At 41.5% G+C, this 16,063-nt stretch overlaps 1 protein-coding gene across 1 annotated transcript in view; it reads right to left on the reverse strand.

The window, feature by feature from the left end:
• LOC108794797 (solute carrier family 2, facilitated glucose transporter member 9-like) overlaps positions 1 to 16,063 on the reverse strand; it is a 30,027-nt gene that overhangs the window by 10,585 nt on the left and 3,379 nt on the right. Inside the window, exons 2-8 of the mRNA XM_018565899.1 lie at positions 9,399 to 9,497; positions 6,586 to 6,746; positions 6,380 to 6,504; positions 5,085 to 5,214; positions 4,742 to 4,890; positions 2,678 to 2,865; positions 579 to 689 (exon numbers count right to left, since the gene is read on the reverse strand). Of these exons, the coding sequence (XP_018421401.1) occupies positions 579 to 689; positions 2,678 to 2,865; positions 4,742 to 4,890; positions 5,085 to 5,214; positions 6,380 to 6,504; positions 6,586 to 6,746; positions 9,399 to 9,497 (963 nt within the window). The remainder of the gene's footprint in view (positions 1 to 578; positions 690 to 2,677; positions 2,866 to 4,741; positions 4,891 to 5,084; positions 5,215 to 6,379; positions 6,505 to 6,585; positions 6,747 to 9,398; positions 9,498 to 16,063) is intronic.

Genomic DNA, 16,063 nt, shown 5'->3' on the forward strand with positions numbered 1-16,063 from the left:
TAGTTGGGGGTGCAAGTAGCTGGTCTTGTCTAGGACGCAAAATAGTCTAGCACCGGCCCTGCAATCATGTAAACCAAAAATTTATGTTCACCTATTTCATCTGCAAAGAATTGTTTAATTGAAGTAAATGTTATCACAATTTATTGTGTGAACATTCTCAAATCCTTTAGTAAATCAGCTTCAATGAATCACTGGCCTGCAACAAGTATGTTCTGATGAAAATATCCCAACATTTTATATACACAGGCTTGTTTCAGGTCTGACATGTATAAGTAAAGAAACAGCTCTGCAGCCTCACAAACAAGCCACCAATGACAACTTCCTTTATTTATAACTTACTGGGTTCATTTTAATTAGTAACCTATGTGTGAAAGAACTACAAAGCATGTACTGGGGCCACATACAAGGCCTTGAGACTTGGAGTTGAGCACTACTGCTTTGGATGTTCCTCTTCTTCCTTCATCTATCAGTGCAATGCTGACTGCTGGAGATATAGGTTCTGCACTTGATGGTTTTTGGTTAAAAATTATTTCTTCTTAACTGAAATGCAGCAAAAAAAAGGTGCTCAGGTTACTTACACATAGAATTACTGATGTGGACTCACACACTCCTACACCAATTGTCAGGTAGGGAATTTGTGCCTCATGAAAGCCAGCAGCTTTAAAAACTTCAACAGAATAAAAATAAATCTAAAAAAAAAGACACAAGTATATACTGTTATATCTCATATCTGTATATTGTACTTCATATATTATAAATATATACACAGTGGCACTGAAGTGGCTGTTGACATATTCCATTACCAGGGATAGTTATGATTTTTACGTGTTCTGGGGCTGCCAGGTGAGATGATCAGTGCACCTCAACTGTTTCCTGTTAGCCAATTGATTATCTGTACCCACACGTATTTCAGATTCACCATTAAATAATGCTGTTTTTTAGGTATTCAAATTATAGGATATAAATTATTATTTATTATATTAAATTATATTTCAAATATGCAGAAACACTTTTTTTCAAAATAAGGAAAAAACAATCAAACTTGTGGGATATTTTCTGATGTTTTCAATACAATTGTACTGATTTTGACATTTTAGAAAGGAACTCCAGAGAATGTTTTATTGACCCTTGCAGTGGGGTTGTCCCTGCACTGCAAGGGTTAACTGCTCATTTTTGTCTAGGTTAAAAAAATAAAAAAGTTATACTCACCTGATCCTTGGAGCTGGCTAGCTCTTAAGGTGCCCATACACTGCACGATTCTCGTATGAGAATCGCGGGAAATCCCGCGATCGTACGAGAATCGTGCAGTGTATGGAAGGCGTGCGACTGTTTCTACTGTACGGTCGCACGTCTTCTGTCGAACCAGCAGGCTAGAAAACCCGCCGGGAATCGTTCTCGGCGAGTTAGTGGCCTGCTGGTTCGACAACTGCTTACAGGGAAGGTATATGGGTCCACTAGGGGAGATAGGAGAATGAAAGTTCATCTTGGGGTATTTATCCACATAGCACCTACAAGTATGGATACACACACACATATGTGAATGTGAACATGCACGGCAAGATGCATGGTTTCCCACATATAAACCTAATAGCGCAATTAATTTTTCAGTACAGGCGACCCTCCAATAACTGTTCGATCCTGAAGCGTCCTCTCCTGTGGCCCCAGGGTCCCCTTTTTGACCCCCGGACGTAGTGGTTACATTGGGATTTTATCATCCCTGTCCACAATCGGTCTGGGGAATCCTGTTCGCATCCAGAAATCCCACTGGGTGGTAAGTGAGAGGTGACTGGGTGTGGGGGTAATGATGGTGATGGGTGTCCCTCTGTCCGGCGGAGCCGCCAAGAGCACAATTCTTCCGATGTGGAAATCTTAGAATGGGTTTATGTATTGCATTACCTAGACCAACCAATTGAAGATTAAAATTTTGTATCAGATAGATCCATGGTCCCCTGAGGAAGCAGTATGCGAAACGCGTTGGGACTTGATATATGGATTTCCCAACCAAATATGAATGACTAACAAGATGAATTGGAGCTAGGATGCAACTGGTTTTTAATCATGTACAAGATGTTATTGATTTAGACTGTACCGCAATGAAATGTATACATGTTTTTACTTTTATATTGAATTTATGTACAATACATTTTTTTTTATATATTGATAAAATCAAGTTTTGGTGTTATACCTCTCAAAAAACCCCCCACTCTTCTGTATGTTGTTACGCATGAGCAGTGTTAATCGTACGATTTGTAATGTATGGAAACGCCACCAACCTTGCGAAAATCGTACGATTCGACAGAAATTTTCTAACCTGCTTGAAAGTCAAAAGTCGATCGATTGTACAGTATTTGCGGTTGTACATCAACCTTCCGAATATCAGACAAAAATGCAATATCCGGCATATCCCGCGATATCGCGGCAAATTACCGCTCGATATCGTGCTCCAATGCAATCCAATGGGGCAAAGAGTCCTGCTGTCGCGGGTCGTGTGTCTCTACAGCAGGACCCTTTTTGGAGCGGATTTAGCCGCGATTCAAGCTTGCTCAATGCAAGCTTGAACGCGACATCGCGCGGCAAATCTCGCGATGTCGCGCAATATGCAAATCGCGCGACAAACGCGCGATTTGCATATCGCGCAGTGGGAACAGGGCCTAAGGGGGAGCAACAGGAGACTTACCGCATTGATCCCGCACAGCTGCAAAGTTATTGTCAAGGCAAGGAGCATATAAAGCTGCCAGCGCATGGAGCGCTCTTTCAGTAGTTCCAGGACACCCAAGCTCCGCCCACTTCTGCGAGCTGCTTGCTCCCTTAACATTTCATCAATCTCCTTCTGGTGGTCTCGGTCTCCCCAGAGCTGTTTCAGGGCTAAAGAATTAAGGGATGTGAGTATTTTGTTGAATTTCAAAGAGTAATTGACAACTGATTTTTTTGTTTGTTAACATATTCTCTAAGTTGTAGAAGTTCATATTTATTGTATTTTATATGGCCTCTGCAGTATCGCATTTATGTAACCTGGAAAAAAACTGCATTAAAACCAAACTTAGAAAAAAAAGGTATAAATTGCAAATCTTCTACAAATGACATTTCTGACAGCTTTTTATTTATTTGTAAAAATTAAAAAAACTATTTTTTAATAATTCATTGTTTGAAACTAATATACTGTTATGCTCAGTGTATTGAAAATGTAGAAACTGATCTGTTCAATAATATTTTATATCTGAGTCGTTGTATGTGTTATCTTTGTGGCAACATTGATATTTAATTCACCGACATTCTAAAATTTGGCCAACAAAAACATATGCTATGGAAATAGTTTTTTTTTTAGTGCACAATACCACATTGCTCCAGGCAGTCACCGGCCACCTAAATTAGGACACCACCTGGATCGCCGCCCACCGGAGCAGCAGTGACGCGGCGCTCCTCTCCAGCTCAGCGCCGCCGACGTCCTCACATGTGAGGAAAATCGTGAGGCACCGCGATTGAGGCAACAGTGAGTAAGACGGGGCCTGGGCTTAGTTTTTTGTGTGATCTACTGCTGCAGTGAATTGTATATGTACTGTACATATACAGAACATATAGAATGCACTGCAGCAATAGATTTACAATTCTGCACTGCTAATCTGAATGGGTTAAATGATCCATAGTACAACTACATGTTATGTACTATTATGTACTATGGATCATGATTTAACCTATTCATGTTAGCAGGGGATAATTGTAACTCTATTACTGCAATGTACGGGACATGTGTGCTGTATATGTATTATGGATCATGATTTAACCTATTCATGTTAGCAGGGCAGAATTGTGAGCGCCTACCACAAGCTGAGCACCGAGACGCGATGCAGCGATCCTGCGATCCTGCCCAGCGCCAACTACAAGAGGCACCTTGTGAGGCAACAGGGATCGGAGTGTAACTGTGAGTGAGGGAAGCTGGGACAGCGCTGGCTGTAAATCTATTGCTATAGTGTACTGGACGTGTGTAATGTATATGTAGTACATGCAAGTACATATGGGGAAATACTTGTACTTGGTCCTGAAAAAGTGGTATTGGGACATCCCTAATCCCCCAGATGAGTAAGTTTACACCACTATGTCCCCATTACATTCACTAACATAAATAGCTAATATAAACATAGCACATGTAGTGGTTATCCTGGTATAAAATAGTTAAATGGCTCTTCTAAGTCACTTTAAAGATGCTGCGTTTTGTGGGCAATATGCAGTCCACTAGGAGAGCAGTATATCCAAATGGCTGGATATTATGGAAGTACCATGAATAATGTATCTCAAATTATCACATACATTGTAATACAAAGCAATAAGGTGCTGTATTTCCACCACAATGACTTTTTGATTGTAAGGAACACTGGATCAGACTTGTATCCAAGGAAATAGAACAAGGCTGTTGTATAAACTAAAAATATACCAAGGTGCAGTAGATACATACTATATATATGCGTATTATTTGTTTAAACACAGAATTTTGGTGGCTTCTTTACATTTTAGCCTAAGTTTGCATCTGCCTGAATTCCTCCTGCCTCAGCATGCTATCTGTGTTATGCCTGAATGACTCCTACCCTATATTTGCCTTTTTGTAGAACATGTACTTAAAAGCCTTTCAACTGGTAAGATGTCCCCTGCAAAACAAACCTAAAAGCCATGATGACCTGGGAGTATTTTATAGCAAACCCCTATAATTAATTATACTAGTAGGACCTAACAGGCTCTTAATTCATACCTTGCATACAACCTTCCTTGTCTTGTTTTTCCATCAGAAGGTATGGTGGTGACTCAGGAAAGAATGGCAAGGTAAGCAATTGGGCCAGTGCACAGAATCCACTGGCAGACAAGAGGAGAGGCCACATTGATTCAATACCTAGAATCTCCCTAAAAGTAAGCGTAGAAGATGAAAACATTACATACATCTACTGTTAAATCACAAAATAGTATACCCAGCCCCATAATTATCTCCTCAGTAATATGGTAAAATGAATGCCGGGTGTCATTTAGCATAACCGTCATAATTAAAACGTATGAAAGATATATAAAATATCAGAGTACAGGACCACAGGGGCACTCACCTGAGCCCAAGAATTTGTCCAGTCAGTTTCCCGGTTGTCACAAATATGGAGATACTGGTGTTAGTAAAGCCACGCGTTTTTTTGTCAGCTATTTCCCCTGCATACTGAGAGTGGATGTTGAGGCCGAATCCTAAAAAAGTAAACGTGTATTTACAGAGTAAATATGATTAAATATGTACTAAGGAAATCTGTATTGTGTAAATATGTATACGCCATCGCTGATCTCTCCTTCTGAAAATGCCTGCTTAGGGTTGCCACTTGCCCCTGTTTGCTGATGATGACAGTCCCCGGCAAGCAAATATCCTCAGCAATGTCACTCGCAATGGTGTGCATGATAGGGGGGAAGGGGTTGCAGTTTTGATGTGGCCCACGGCAGTATGCAGGTTGGCAATGGTGTGCTGGAACCTGGCACACTCTCTGCATTCCTCTGCAAGCTTTTCAACAATTTTTTTTTAAGAGCCCGTGGACGTGCATCATAAAACAAACTTCCCCCTGTGAACAAAAAAAGTGAACCGTGAAATCACAGCACACAAAAACGTGCACAAGGGTGCTTGGTCCTTCAATAAAGAAGGGACCTCGAATTCCCGACCCCCCGGGGCGCAAGGCTCCTGACAGGGGTTGAGATACTTTGGTTCACCAGCCCGGAGACTGGCGGACCCCGATCCTTCGGGGACCTGCCGAAACAGGTCCCACCCAGTACTAGGTAGGGAGCTCTCCCGAAGAGAGACTCCCTGGTTCGGGAGGAGGCAGAGAACCCTATATTAGGGCACAGAACCTCCTCCCCAGCATCGGGAATAGGCCCCGAAGGAACCTGCACCCTAACCAATCTGTGGGTCAAAATTTACAAAAACACAAAAATGTGCCAATCGTGCATGAGGTGCAATAAATAAAGGAATAGTGCCAGTGCACCTCGCTGACAGGCCCTAGGGGCCGGGTGCTAAAAAATTGCCCCGGACTAACCATAAGGCCTGTCCAAGAACTATTGTTATAGTTGATCTATATCCTTGTACCCACACCAAAACCTGAATAAAAACTTAAATTATAAAAATGCTGGATAGCTAGTGTATTTAATGTTATAGTGACTGCATCAGGATGAGTGAGGACACTCACTTTATAGCAGAAAGAGGAACACTCGACTGTACTTGGAAATAGAGGCAGAAACATAGAGATCTCACAAGGTCACCATTGTAACCTTTGAGAGATCTAAGCCAGTCTACACACCCAAATGTGACTGAAACATTTTTTAAAATAGTCTAACTAAATTACAACATGATACTTATGCAGACTACCCATACCTGCATTAATGCCATACAAAAAACGAGCCAGAAGAATCATCTCAAAAGACCTGGCAGTGGAACTGAGACCAACTAGCAGAGCTCCAACAAAAGGAATCAGGTCACTGCATAGCAGACATTTCTTCCTATAATAAGGGAACATTAGTAATTATCAGCACTGCTTTCATATACTGGTAATGACAGTAATTACTTTTTATTGCACTTACTTCCCATATCTGGAAACTAAATATCCAGTTCCCAAAGATCCCAGTAAGCCACCAATGCAGTAACTTGACACAATGAAGGACCATAATAATCTAAGGCTGCTCTCAGTTATTGGTAGCTGGTATCGATGTATCCATGTGCCATTGATGAATGTCTTTACAAACTGGAAGAGAAGTGTTAGCAAATCACTAGATATTATGTAGTCTGTGAAATGGTTATATGGAGCCACTGTATGCCTACCAATAAAAATAGATAATTTAAAGGAGAACTATGGGGTCAGTGTTTTTCACCATAGTTCTCCTTGGGGTAACGGGAGGACACAAACTAGCGTCCTCCCGTTACCCTAAGCTCAGTATATCGCGAGCTACAGCTCGCGGTATACTGAGACGCCGCACCTGGAGCGGATCCCGACTTAGATGACGGGATCCGCCCAGCTGCGTGAGTGACAGCTGGCTCTGCCTATCTAGAGGCAGAGCCAGCTGTACCCGCCCCCTCCCCCGTCCGTTCCGCCAGTCAGCGCTGGCAGATCGGAGCGGGGAGAGGGGAATCCAGCCCCTCCCCCTGTCACGGCAGAGAGCCGTGACAGGATCGAGAGGTGAGGGAACCCGGTATGTGTTCTCTCACCTCCCGATCTACTGAGCCGACCTGTGACAGTCTCATTGTCACAGGTCGGCTTAGAACTATGAGGTGAGTGGAAATCACTCATGTCATAGTTCTCCTTTAACTTATTTCAGTCTACTCCACTTGCATACTATAAGGGAATTTGTTTTAGTGAGTATTAGGTGAGCGCTCAATTTGTTACACTGGTCTGACACTGGATTTGTTTCTTTACAAAAGCTGAAACATAAATGGTTTTAAACGAAATTTGAGGTTCAGTGAACAATTTTTGGAGGTACCTGTACAAGAGAACATCATTCTTGCTGTTATTGGTGTATGTGATACTGTTGTCAACCCTGTAGCCTTTAGGTCAGGGGTGTCTCTAGCATTTTTGCTGCCTGAGTCAGGGGGAATAGGTTGGTGCTCCTGGAGAGTGACGCCACTAAGAGCCATGTGAGGAGATGTGTAAGAGGTCTGCATCTCCCTGCCTAGCTCTTAACAATTTGGGATACTTTTGCTGGAGTCCTGCCAACCATTGAAATCACAGGTTGCCAGGAACTTGACGGGACACCTGCAAGAGTGTTCCATATTGCTAAGAGCTGGGCGGGCAGATGTGTATGGCCCTTGCAGATCTCCCTGTGCGGCACTTAGCAACCTGGAACTCTCTGGCTGGAAAGGGGGTGGCACACATTGTGCAGCAGAGCGGCCATGCTGCTCTGTCTGACCCCCTCACGACCCAGAGAGATGCTGCCTGAAGCAATAGCATTAGGCTGCCTCATTAAAGGGATGGCCCTGCTTTACATGTTAGGTTTTGGTTTCAGTTTGCACACTGAGTCACCTGAGATGTGTGTAAGTACCATGTATCTTCATATCTGGGCTCCTGATTGCTCCCACATTCCAGAAAACATACTCAAAGACTCGTTCACACCACCAAGCCAAGCTAAGTGTGCGGGTGTTGGTGTGTGATGATAGGCACAGTACTGATGTGCTGATTCCAGGGCAATGCAATGTTTACTTTTTTTATGTTAGAACTTTACTAAAGTGTCACAAGTGACATTACATGAAGTTCTATCAGCACAGCACGTTGCAATGCAGTTGTACTGAGTCGCACTACACTGAAAAATATACTTTTTGTAAAACGCATACCTCTGTAATGCCAAGAGGTGGTGTGGACCGTGTCCATTAAAACAAGTCAAATCTGTGCGTTGGGGTGCCACTGGAAAAAATGGCCAGGGCAGCCCCACCTCTTCTGGTGGGAATAGGCCCTGAAGGTTAATGGGCTTCCATTTAAAAAAATGGCCAATTCAGATTTTTGTAGGCTTTTGAGTAAGTTCAGAGCAGTTCTTGAATTCTGAATGAATGAGCACAAAGAAGTCCAGATGTGTTTTGTAGTGTGTTCAGTATTTAGTACTCCATTAAAGCATAGATAATTTTTGTTTCATTTTCACACTAAGAACTGTGAAAGTGACAGCTGAAAGGTGGCTGGTTGCTATAAGCAACAAGAAAAGTTCTTGTTAGCACACTTTTCATAAATAGGCCCCAATGTGTTTCCCAATGAAACAAAAATAAGACTTGTTTCATAAACTAATGCAGATGCATTTCATTTGTGCTAGCTGATAACTGCTGTGAGACAATTGGTCACTGTCATTAAAACACAACAAAACACCAAAAACAGACATACCTGTAAAAGAAAAGAGCTATTAGCCCTCATTCACACAAGTAACAGTCGGCCCGTACAGATCCGTGCTGCGTGCATTGCCGTATCTGGCTGCCCCAGGAAGGACAGGTGCTGCATGTGATTTGTAGGCAGCAGCCTGTTCATCTCTATGGGAGTACGCAGCCGTACACTGCCTTACGCTCACCCAAACTGCACGTCCGAGTACGGACACCCGCAGGGACGCAGCACCTGTCCTTCCCAGGAGCGGCCCGATACGGCCAGGCACACAGCACGGACCTGTACGGGCTGGCCGTTACTCGTGTGAATGAGGGCTTAGTACTGCCCCTCCCTCCCAGAATGCTGCTGTATAGAGGATTGCAAGGGGCTGATACCTAGTCAAATACCAGTTGATACCCTTTCTGCATTTGTAAAAATACTTCTAACAGAATAACTTATTAATGATTACAGTCTGGGAGACAGTCAACAGAGTTGTCAGATGTTTGCATCCTTTCCAAAATGGTGCTGAACTAAAACATAGGCAATAATCAGTTTAGTACTTACCCGAGAGGGAGAGTTTAGAACAGATATATGGAATCCGTACTGAAAAGTTCCTCCTATTCCCAACACAAATATGAGCATAAAAAGCCCACGATACTGGAGCTATGAGACAAAATTATTAATACTGTGTTGTTCATAAATTGTCTATGACACATGGAAGCTGTAGTAGATCAGCTCAACATTATGTATTGTAATATAAAATGCTGAATTAAATAGTTTTGCAAGAAATATGAAAGTAACTGTTCTTTAGCAAAAGCACAAAATAAGAAAGAGGAGAAGGGAGGCGGGGGGGGGGGGCAGTTATTCCTCCATTCCGCTCCCCCGCATCCTTTGGTTCAGAGTTCAGAGATTGATATTTTTGAGAAAGTATGTCCAATGGAACCAATAGCTTTTTAATGTAGTGAGATTTTGTAGCATTGTGTACATTACAAAAGATCCTCAACATCTTAAATAATGGAGTATACCTGTAAACGATCAGCAGGTGTTTCAAAGCTGGAACAGACTCTAGAGTATTTCATGAGATTTTGAGGATCTTTGAAAATGATTAACTTCATATTAAAAGCAGCTAGATAGATCAGGTGGGTGAGTGATGGGAGATGGGTCTACTGCCTGTTAAGAATATGCAAATGATTGCTCCTTTCTCTTTTTGTTCCTCTTCTCCCCCTTCCTGCATTCAAACATAATATTTAAAGAAATAGAATCAAAACATTTTACATTAAGAGAAGGAAAAAAAAAAAAAGGGGAGGGGAATGGGAAAAAAATAGATAAAACAAAGATAGGAGGGGGACTTCAATAGCACAAGATGTGAAGATTTAGGCAATTCTCCTCCAGTGACCAAACGGAGGTGAACAGCCCCGCCAACAAGTTCAATAGGTCAGAAACAGGAATCTAAGTAAACATGGTATTGTATTTAGGGGAATTAAACAATTCTGTCCAATAAAATCAAGTCTTAATAAATTCCTCTAACGTCCCTTTTCTAGACGCAATCAGGTCCCCCATTCTCCAGATTTCACCAACCTTAGATAACCACATCGCTATAGTGGGGGGGCAAGATTGTTTCCATAATGCTGGTATACAACTAGGTACAAAAGGTACAAAATAATAAAATGAAAATGAAAAAAAATGTAAAACTAACCCGGCGCCCATACCAACTGCATGCAAAGCAATAATTCTAGGTCCATAATTTGCTGTTAACTCTAAACTGATGAGCAGTAAAAGCTTTTAAAGCGTCACCTATGATTAATTTTGAGTATCAGAATTTTTCGCCATTGCATGGGTGCATGCAATTTTACCGCTTAACATGTTTGGTATCTATTTAATTGATGTAGCCCCATCTTTTTAATTTTACCAAAAAGGGTACCAAATTGTGTTTGTGTGCACTAAAATATATTTAAGTGTTTTTTTCCTAAAAAAATGAATTTGATAAATGTTTGCGCAACATATCGTGCTGCCATTTTTTAATTCTACAAAGCCTTAGCTTTCAGGAAATATATACTTGTTTGGGGGTTTAAAGTAATTTTCTATCCAACAATTCAGATTTTAGCATGTGTGTGCAGAACTGTTAAAACATCTATGGTCCTTCACTTACAACATGGCCAAAACAGGCCACTCATGAAGTGGTTAAAGCAAGGAGCCTGAACATACAATCCTTACTAAACCCAGGATCAAAGACCATTGACACTTCCACCAAATACAATGTAACCACTTGTTTAAAACAACAAACAAGGAAACAGTAGACAAATATATCTGTAAAAAATAATGCAACGCAACTGGAATTGCTGTACTTTTCTTAAAGACGTTTCACTGGACATCCGACCAGCTTTCTCAATTCTGAATTGAGAAAGCTGGTCGGATGTCCAGTGAAACGTCTTCAAGAAAAATACAGCAAGTCCAGTTGCCTTGACATATTTTTTACAGATATACAATGACCACCTGGATAAATGAGAACCTTCACAGACAAATAGATAGACCTACATAAAGAACCCCTAGTGGGGAGTAAGACCCCATTCAGACTGAGCCATTTGTTGCGCGATTTCCGCTTAAATATCGCTCAAAAATCGCTCAATGTAGCTCGTCCAATGCATTTCAATGGAGCTGCTCACATCTCACAGCTCAATGTCACTTGTAGCTCGAACATGACGTATTTTTCCAGCGGATTTCGTGCGATTTGGCCCCAATAGGCTTTCATAGACTGCCAAAAGAAGCGCTACGTAGTGCGACAAAATGTGCACTGTAGCTAAATGCCGCTCAGCTCAAATCAGCTCTGAAGAAGCGTTTTTTTAATGTAGCTCGGTGTGAATGAGGTCTTATAGATGCCAACATTCCAAATGTCTCACTTGGACCTACAAACCAACAAAACAGACATGCCTTTGTTAAGTGTTTATTTATATATAGGTGTAATCTTACTGAAACTTATTCTTATGTACAACGCCATATACTTTTCTATAGTTCATACCAAAATGAGGCAGGTTTGGTGAAACGAATATTATTAATTAACAGAAAACAACCTATTGATACAGCTAGGCATGTTACAGGCAACTATTCCTATATTTCACTTCATGGCTGTTTATTCTATTATTAACAATGCTGCCATTTTAAAACTACTTATTAACCAGCTCTACAGGAGCCAAATACTAATAGCATTTAACAATGAAAGAATAGACAAGATTGATGGCCACTGTGGCAAGTTAGCAAAACCGAGATCTATTGAATTAAGCCTTGCTTGTTGTTTTTTGTACACTAGATGAAATACTGCTTTTCGGGATTATTATGAAATAGTTTCATTATAACCCAATGCTCTGATTTAATTTATATTGTATGTTTAATGTTTTCATTACATGTATGTTTCAGTACTAGAACTACATAAATACTTGTATTTATTGTAAAGCTCCCTTTTTTTAATCTAAATTATTTATACACAGATTATCTGGTATTTAAGCTATATTAACCTGTTAAGATTCAACAGGACTATCTATTATATGTGATCACATTTTTTTCATGATATTAGATATATTATTTAATATTATTATATGAATTTTCCAAAGACATATATTTTATGTTTTTTATTTCTTTATTGAAAAATTTACAGACAATGGAACTGAGCAATCATACAATGGTACCAAACACATTTATCAAACAAACAAATAATTCATGATAGACATCAGTGCGTACCAACAATGCATTTCAAAATACACAATTGTACAATTAGATCCGTGCTGTAGTAGGGAGAAGAATGATAGCAGGGAATTCCAAACTATGATTCCACCTTCAGATAAATTATTTTTCAATTTGAAGTTAAAGTGACACTAAAATTGGGAGTTAAAGGAGAACTATGGGGTTAAGGCTTTTCCCTATAGTTCTCCTTAGGGTAACGGGCGGACACAAACTAGCGTCCTCCCGTCACCCTAGGCTCAGTATAGCTACAGCTCGCGGTATACTGAGACGCCGCAGTATACCACGAGCTGCTGCTCGCTGTATTTTGAGACGCCGCAGCTGAAGCGGATCCCGACAATTATGTTTGGATCCGCCCAGCTGCGTGACTGACAGCTGGCACGCCCATGTAGAGGCAGAGCCAGCTGTACCCGCCCCCTTCCTCGTCCGTTCCACCAGTCAGCGCTGGCGGATCGGAGCGGGGAGGGGGAATCCAGCCCCTCCCCTGTCACGGCAGAGAGCCGTGACAGGATCAAGAGGTGAGTGAACGCCGGTATGTGTTCGCTCACCTCCCGATCTAGTAAGCCGACCTGGTACAGTCTCATTGTCACAGGTCGGCTAGAACTATGAGGTGAGTGAAAAGCACTCACCTCATAGTTCTCCTTTAAATCTTAAAATGTATTCAGGTACCTTAACTATTAGCAAAAATGTACCTTGTTTGTGTATCACTCAGCTGTAGATCCTCAAATCATCTCTGAATTGGTGCTGACACTGTCCTTCCTTCTGGAGGGGGGCTACTTTTGTTCTCCATGGTCCCTGTGTGTGTTGTAAAGTAATCACGACTCTAAGCTCACTCCTTTTGATGGATTACAATCTCACATTTAGTTTACTAATTTGTATTGAAACTATAGTCTAGAATTTTTTTTTTATTAAGTTTTCCAACAGTACAAAATTTAAAAAAAACAATCAGACAAACATTTGCCTGTGATCAGAAATTTGAATGTATTTTTAAGATTTAAATCCTGAGTTTAATGTTACTGTAAATTTAATGGGGATGGGGTAGAAGGGTCAGCATGTGGAAAATACACAATTTGTCATCAGCCAAACAAAGGGAAGAGTAAAAAAGGAAGAAAGAGAAGAAAAAAAAAGGGAAAGTTCCCCCACATAAGGTATAACCGTGAGAGTCGTCTCAGAACAGATTTCTGATAAGTTTTTATATTGATCAAATTGATATGTAGAAGGGAATAGGATGGTTCTAAGTGATACTCGGTGAACTGTTGAGAGATTCTCCTGACCCTGTTCCAAAACTCAGACAGTTTGGGGCATGACCAGGAGATGTGGAGCAATGAACCTTCCTCCGTCTTACCCTACAACACCAGTCAGAAAGGGGTGGAAGGAATTTGCGGATTCTAGAAGGAGATTTGTACCAATGTGTTATGGAATTTGTAGTTCAATTCATGGACTTTGGTGCAGAAAGAGAAGATTAGGGAGAAGATATACATTTTGTGGATCTGAGCTGAAGTGAAACTAGTGTAGTGGACCATTGCCATTTCCCCTTTTAGAACAATTTCCCGCTTTTAGACTGTATGTTGCCACAGAGACTTTGATTGGCTCAGCTCTCAGCAGTACTAAAGTGTTTGTGGGAGTTGCAGTTTCAACACAGGAAGAGACAATGAAAAGTTATGCTGCACTGAACTACCCGACCCAGGAGGCTTTGTGACCTGGAGGAAAAGGGGACTGAATCTTCTCTCAGAATGTGCTCAGATCAGCAAGGGATTTGCCAGCGGCTGAGTGTATTGTGAAGTGCTGCCTGATAGTTTATATCAGGAGAGAGATAAAACCTGAGGTGTTGCTGGTGATCATTGTCTGCTGAACAATATCTGTGATTCCAGTGTCTGAGACTGTCTGCTTTTCTACTGAGGGATCCTGCTGAAAGATTCTTCTACAGTGTGGGAAATGCTACATGAACTGGTGAGGGGATCCAGTGTATCAGAAATAGACCCTGCCAGCCCATTCCTGAGTGATTGGATTCTACAGAGATGTGCTGCAAGCATCGGTAATGCTACTGTGTGGCACAAGCTGCTGCTGCTGCTACTGCTGCTGCTCGAACCTGGAAAGCTGTTGGCTACAGAGGAGAAACCACCTCCTATCACCAATCGACGGGGAGCCGAAATCCAAGCTGCAAGAGTGGTGAGAGGCCATTGGCCACAGTAATATTGTGTCTAAATCAACCATACATGCAGAACTTGGGCCCCACCGACGGCTAGCCTAGTTAAATACCAGTAGGTTTAAGACGTGGGTCTGTTTGGACTGAGACTTTGCCTTCACAGTTTGCTGTTTCAGATATAATTAAATTAGTAAGTTCAGTGTTGTTTGCATATGCAGATAGGCAGCAACAGCTAAGATTTATCTGCATATTTAAAGTGCTTCTATTACTTGCTATTTACTAGGGATGCACCGATATATTGGCCGCCGAAACATATCGACCGGAAATGGCACTTTTGGCTAAATGCCAGAAATTTTCCTGCCGATACATCGGCGCATCCATGATTTCTCTCCTCCCCGCTTGGCGCTGCTCTGTGTCCCAGCGGGGAGGAGAGAAAGTGTGACAGCCGGCCAAGCGCTGTGAGCGGCCAGCGTCTCTCCTCCCACACCGCTCAGCCTCCCATCACAGTCCGGCAGAGCGGTGTGTGGGCGAAGACATCCCGCGCTGTCACAGGAGGCTGAGCTCTCCTCCCACACTGCTCGTTCAGCCTCCTGTGACAGCTGTCAGGATGGAGAGCGAGGTACAAACACTCAGCGATCAGTGATCACTGAGTGTTTGTACATAATTGAGGACATGGCATGTTGACTATATCCTTAATTATGAATGAATGGGAGTGATCTACATCACCTCCTGTTCATTCATGGTTGTAGTTATAGTAAACACACAATGTTCTCAAGTTATAAATGAACAGGAACACTCAGTATAGAGGATTCCTGTTCATTGATAACAGGGGCTGCAGAAAAAGAGATAGAGGACTCTGTGTCCTCAATCCCTTTTTCTATTTTAAAAGGGAAATATCAGGTGTCTTTTTAGACCCCTAATATTTGCCCGAAGCCCCTAAAAATAAAGTAAAAAATAAAAAATGAATAAATAAATAAAAATGAATATAAAAATTTACATTTTCATAAAAAATGAATAAAAATTAAATTGAAAAAAAAATTGAAAAAATTAAAATAAAAACATTTTCGGTTTCGGCCTGACAATTTTTTAAATTTCGGTTTTGAAATTTCCATTTCCGTGCACCTACACTATTTACCATTGTTGTACCTGTTCATGCATTTGTTACATAATATATTATTTGTCTATCACAGAGGTGAGACAGAAGTACTCGTATATTCCAGCAGCTCTTTCAGGGGTGAGCGCTTCACTAGTTTCTTAATCTTGCTTTAATTTAGCTATGTAGGGTGGGTCCTGGTGTGGATAGCAAGGAGTAGATCAGTGACAAAGAATGTCTGAAAGGACCAGTATCAGA

This window comes from Nanorana parkeri, unplaced genomic scaffold (assembly GCF_000935625.1).
Source record: "Nanorana parkeri isolate BGI_ZX_2015 unplaced genomic scaffold, ASM93562v1 scaffold899, whole genome shotgun sequence".
Lineage (NCBI taxonomy): Eukaryota > Metazoa > Chordata > Amphibia > Anura > Dicroglossidae > Nanorana > Nanorana parkeri.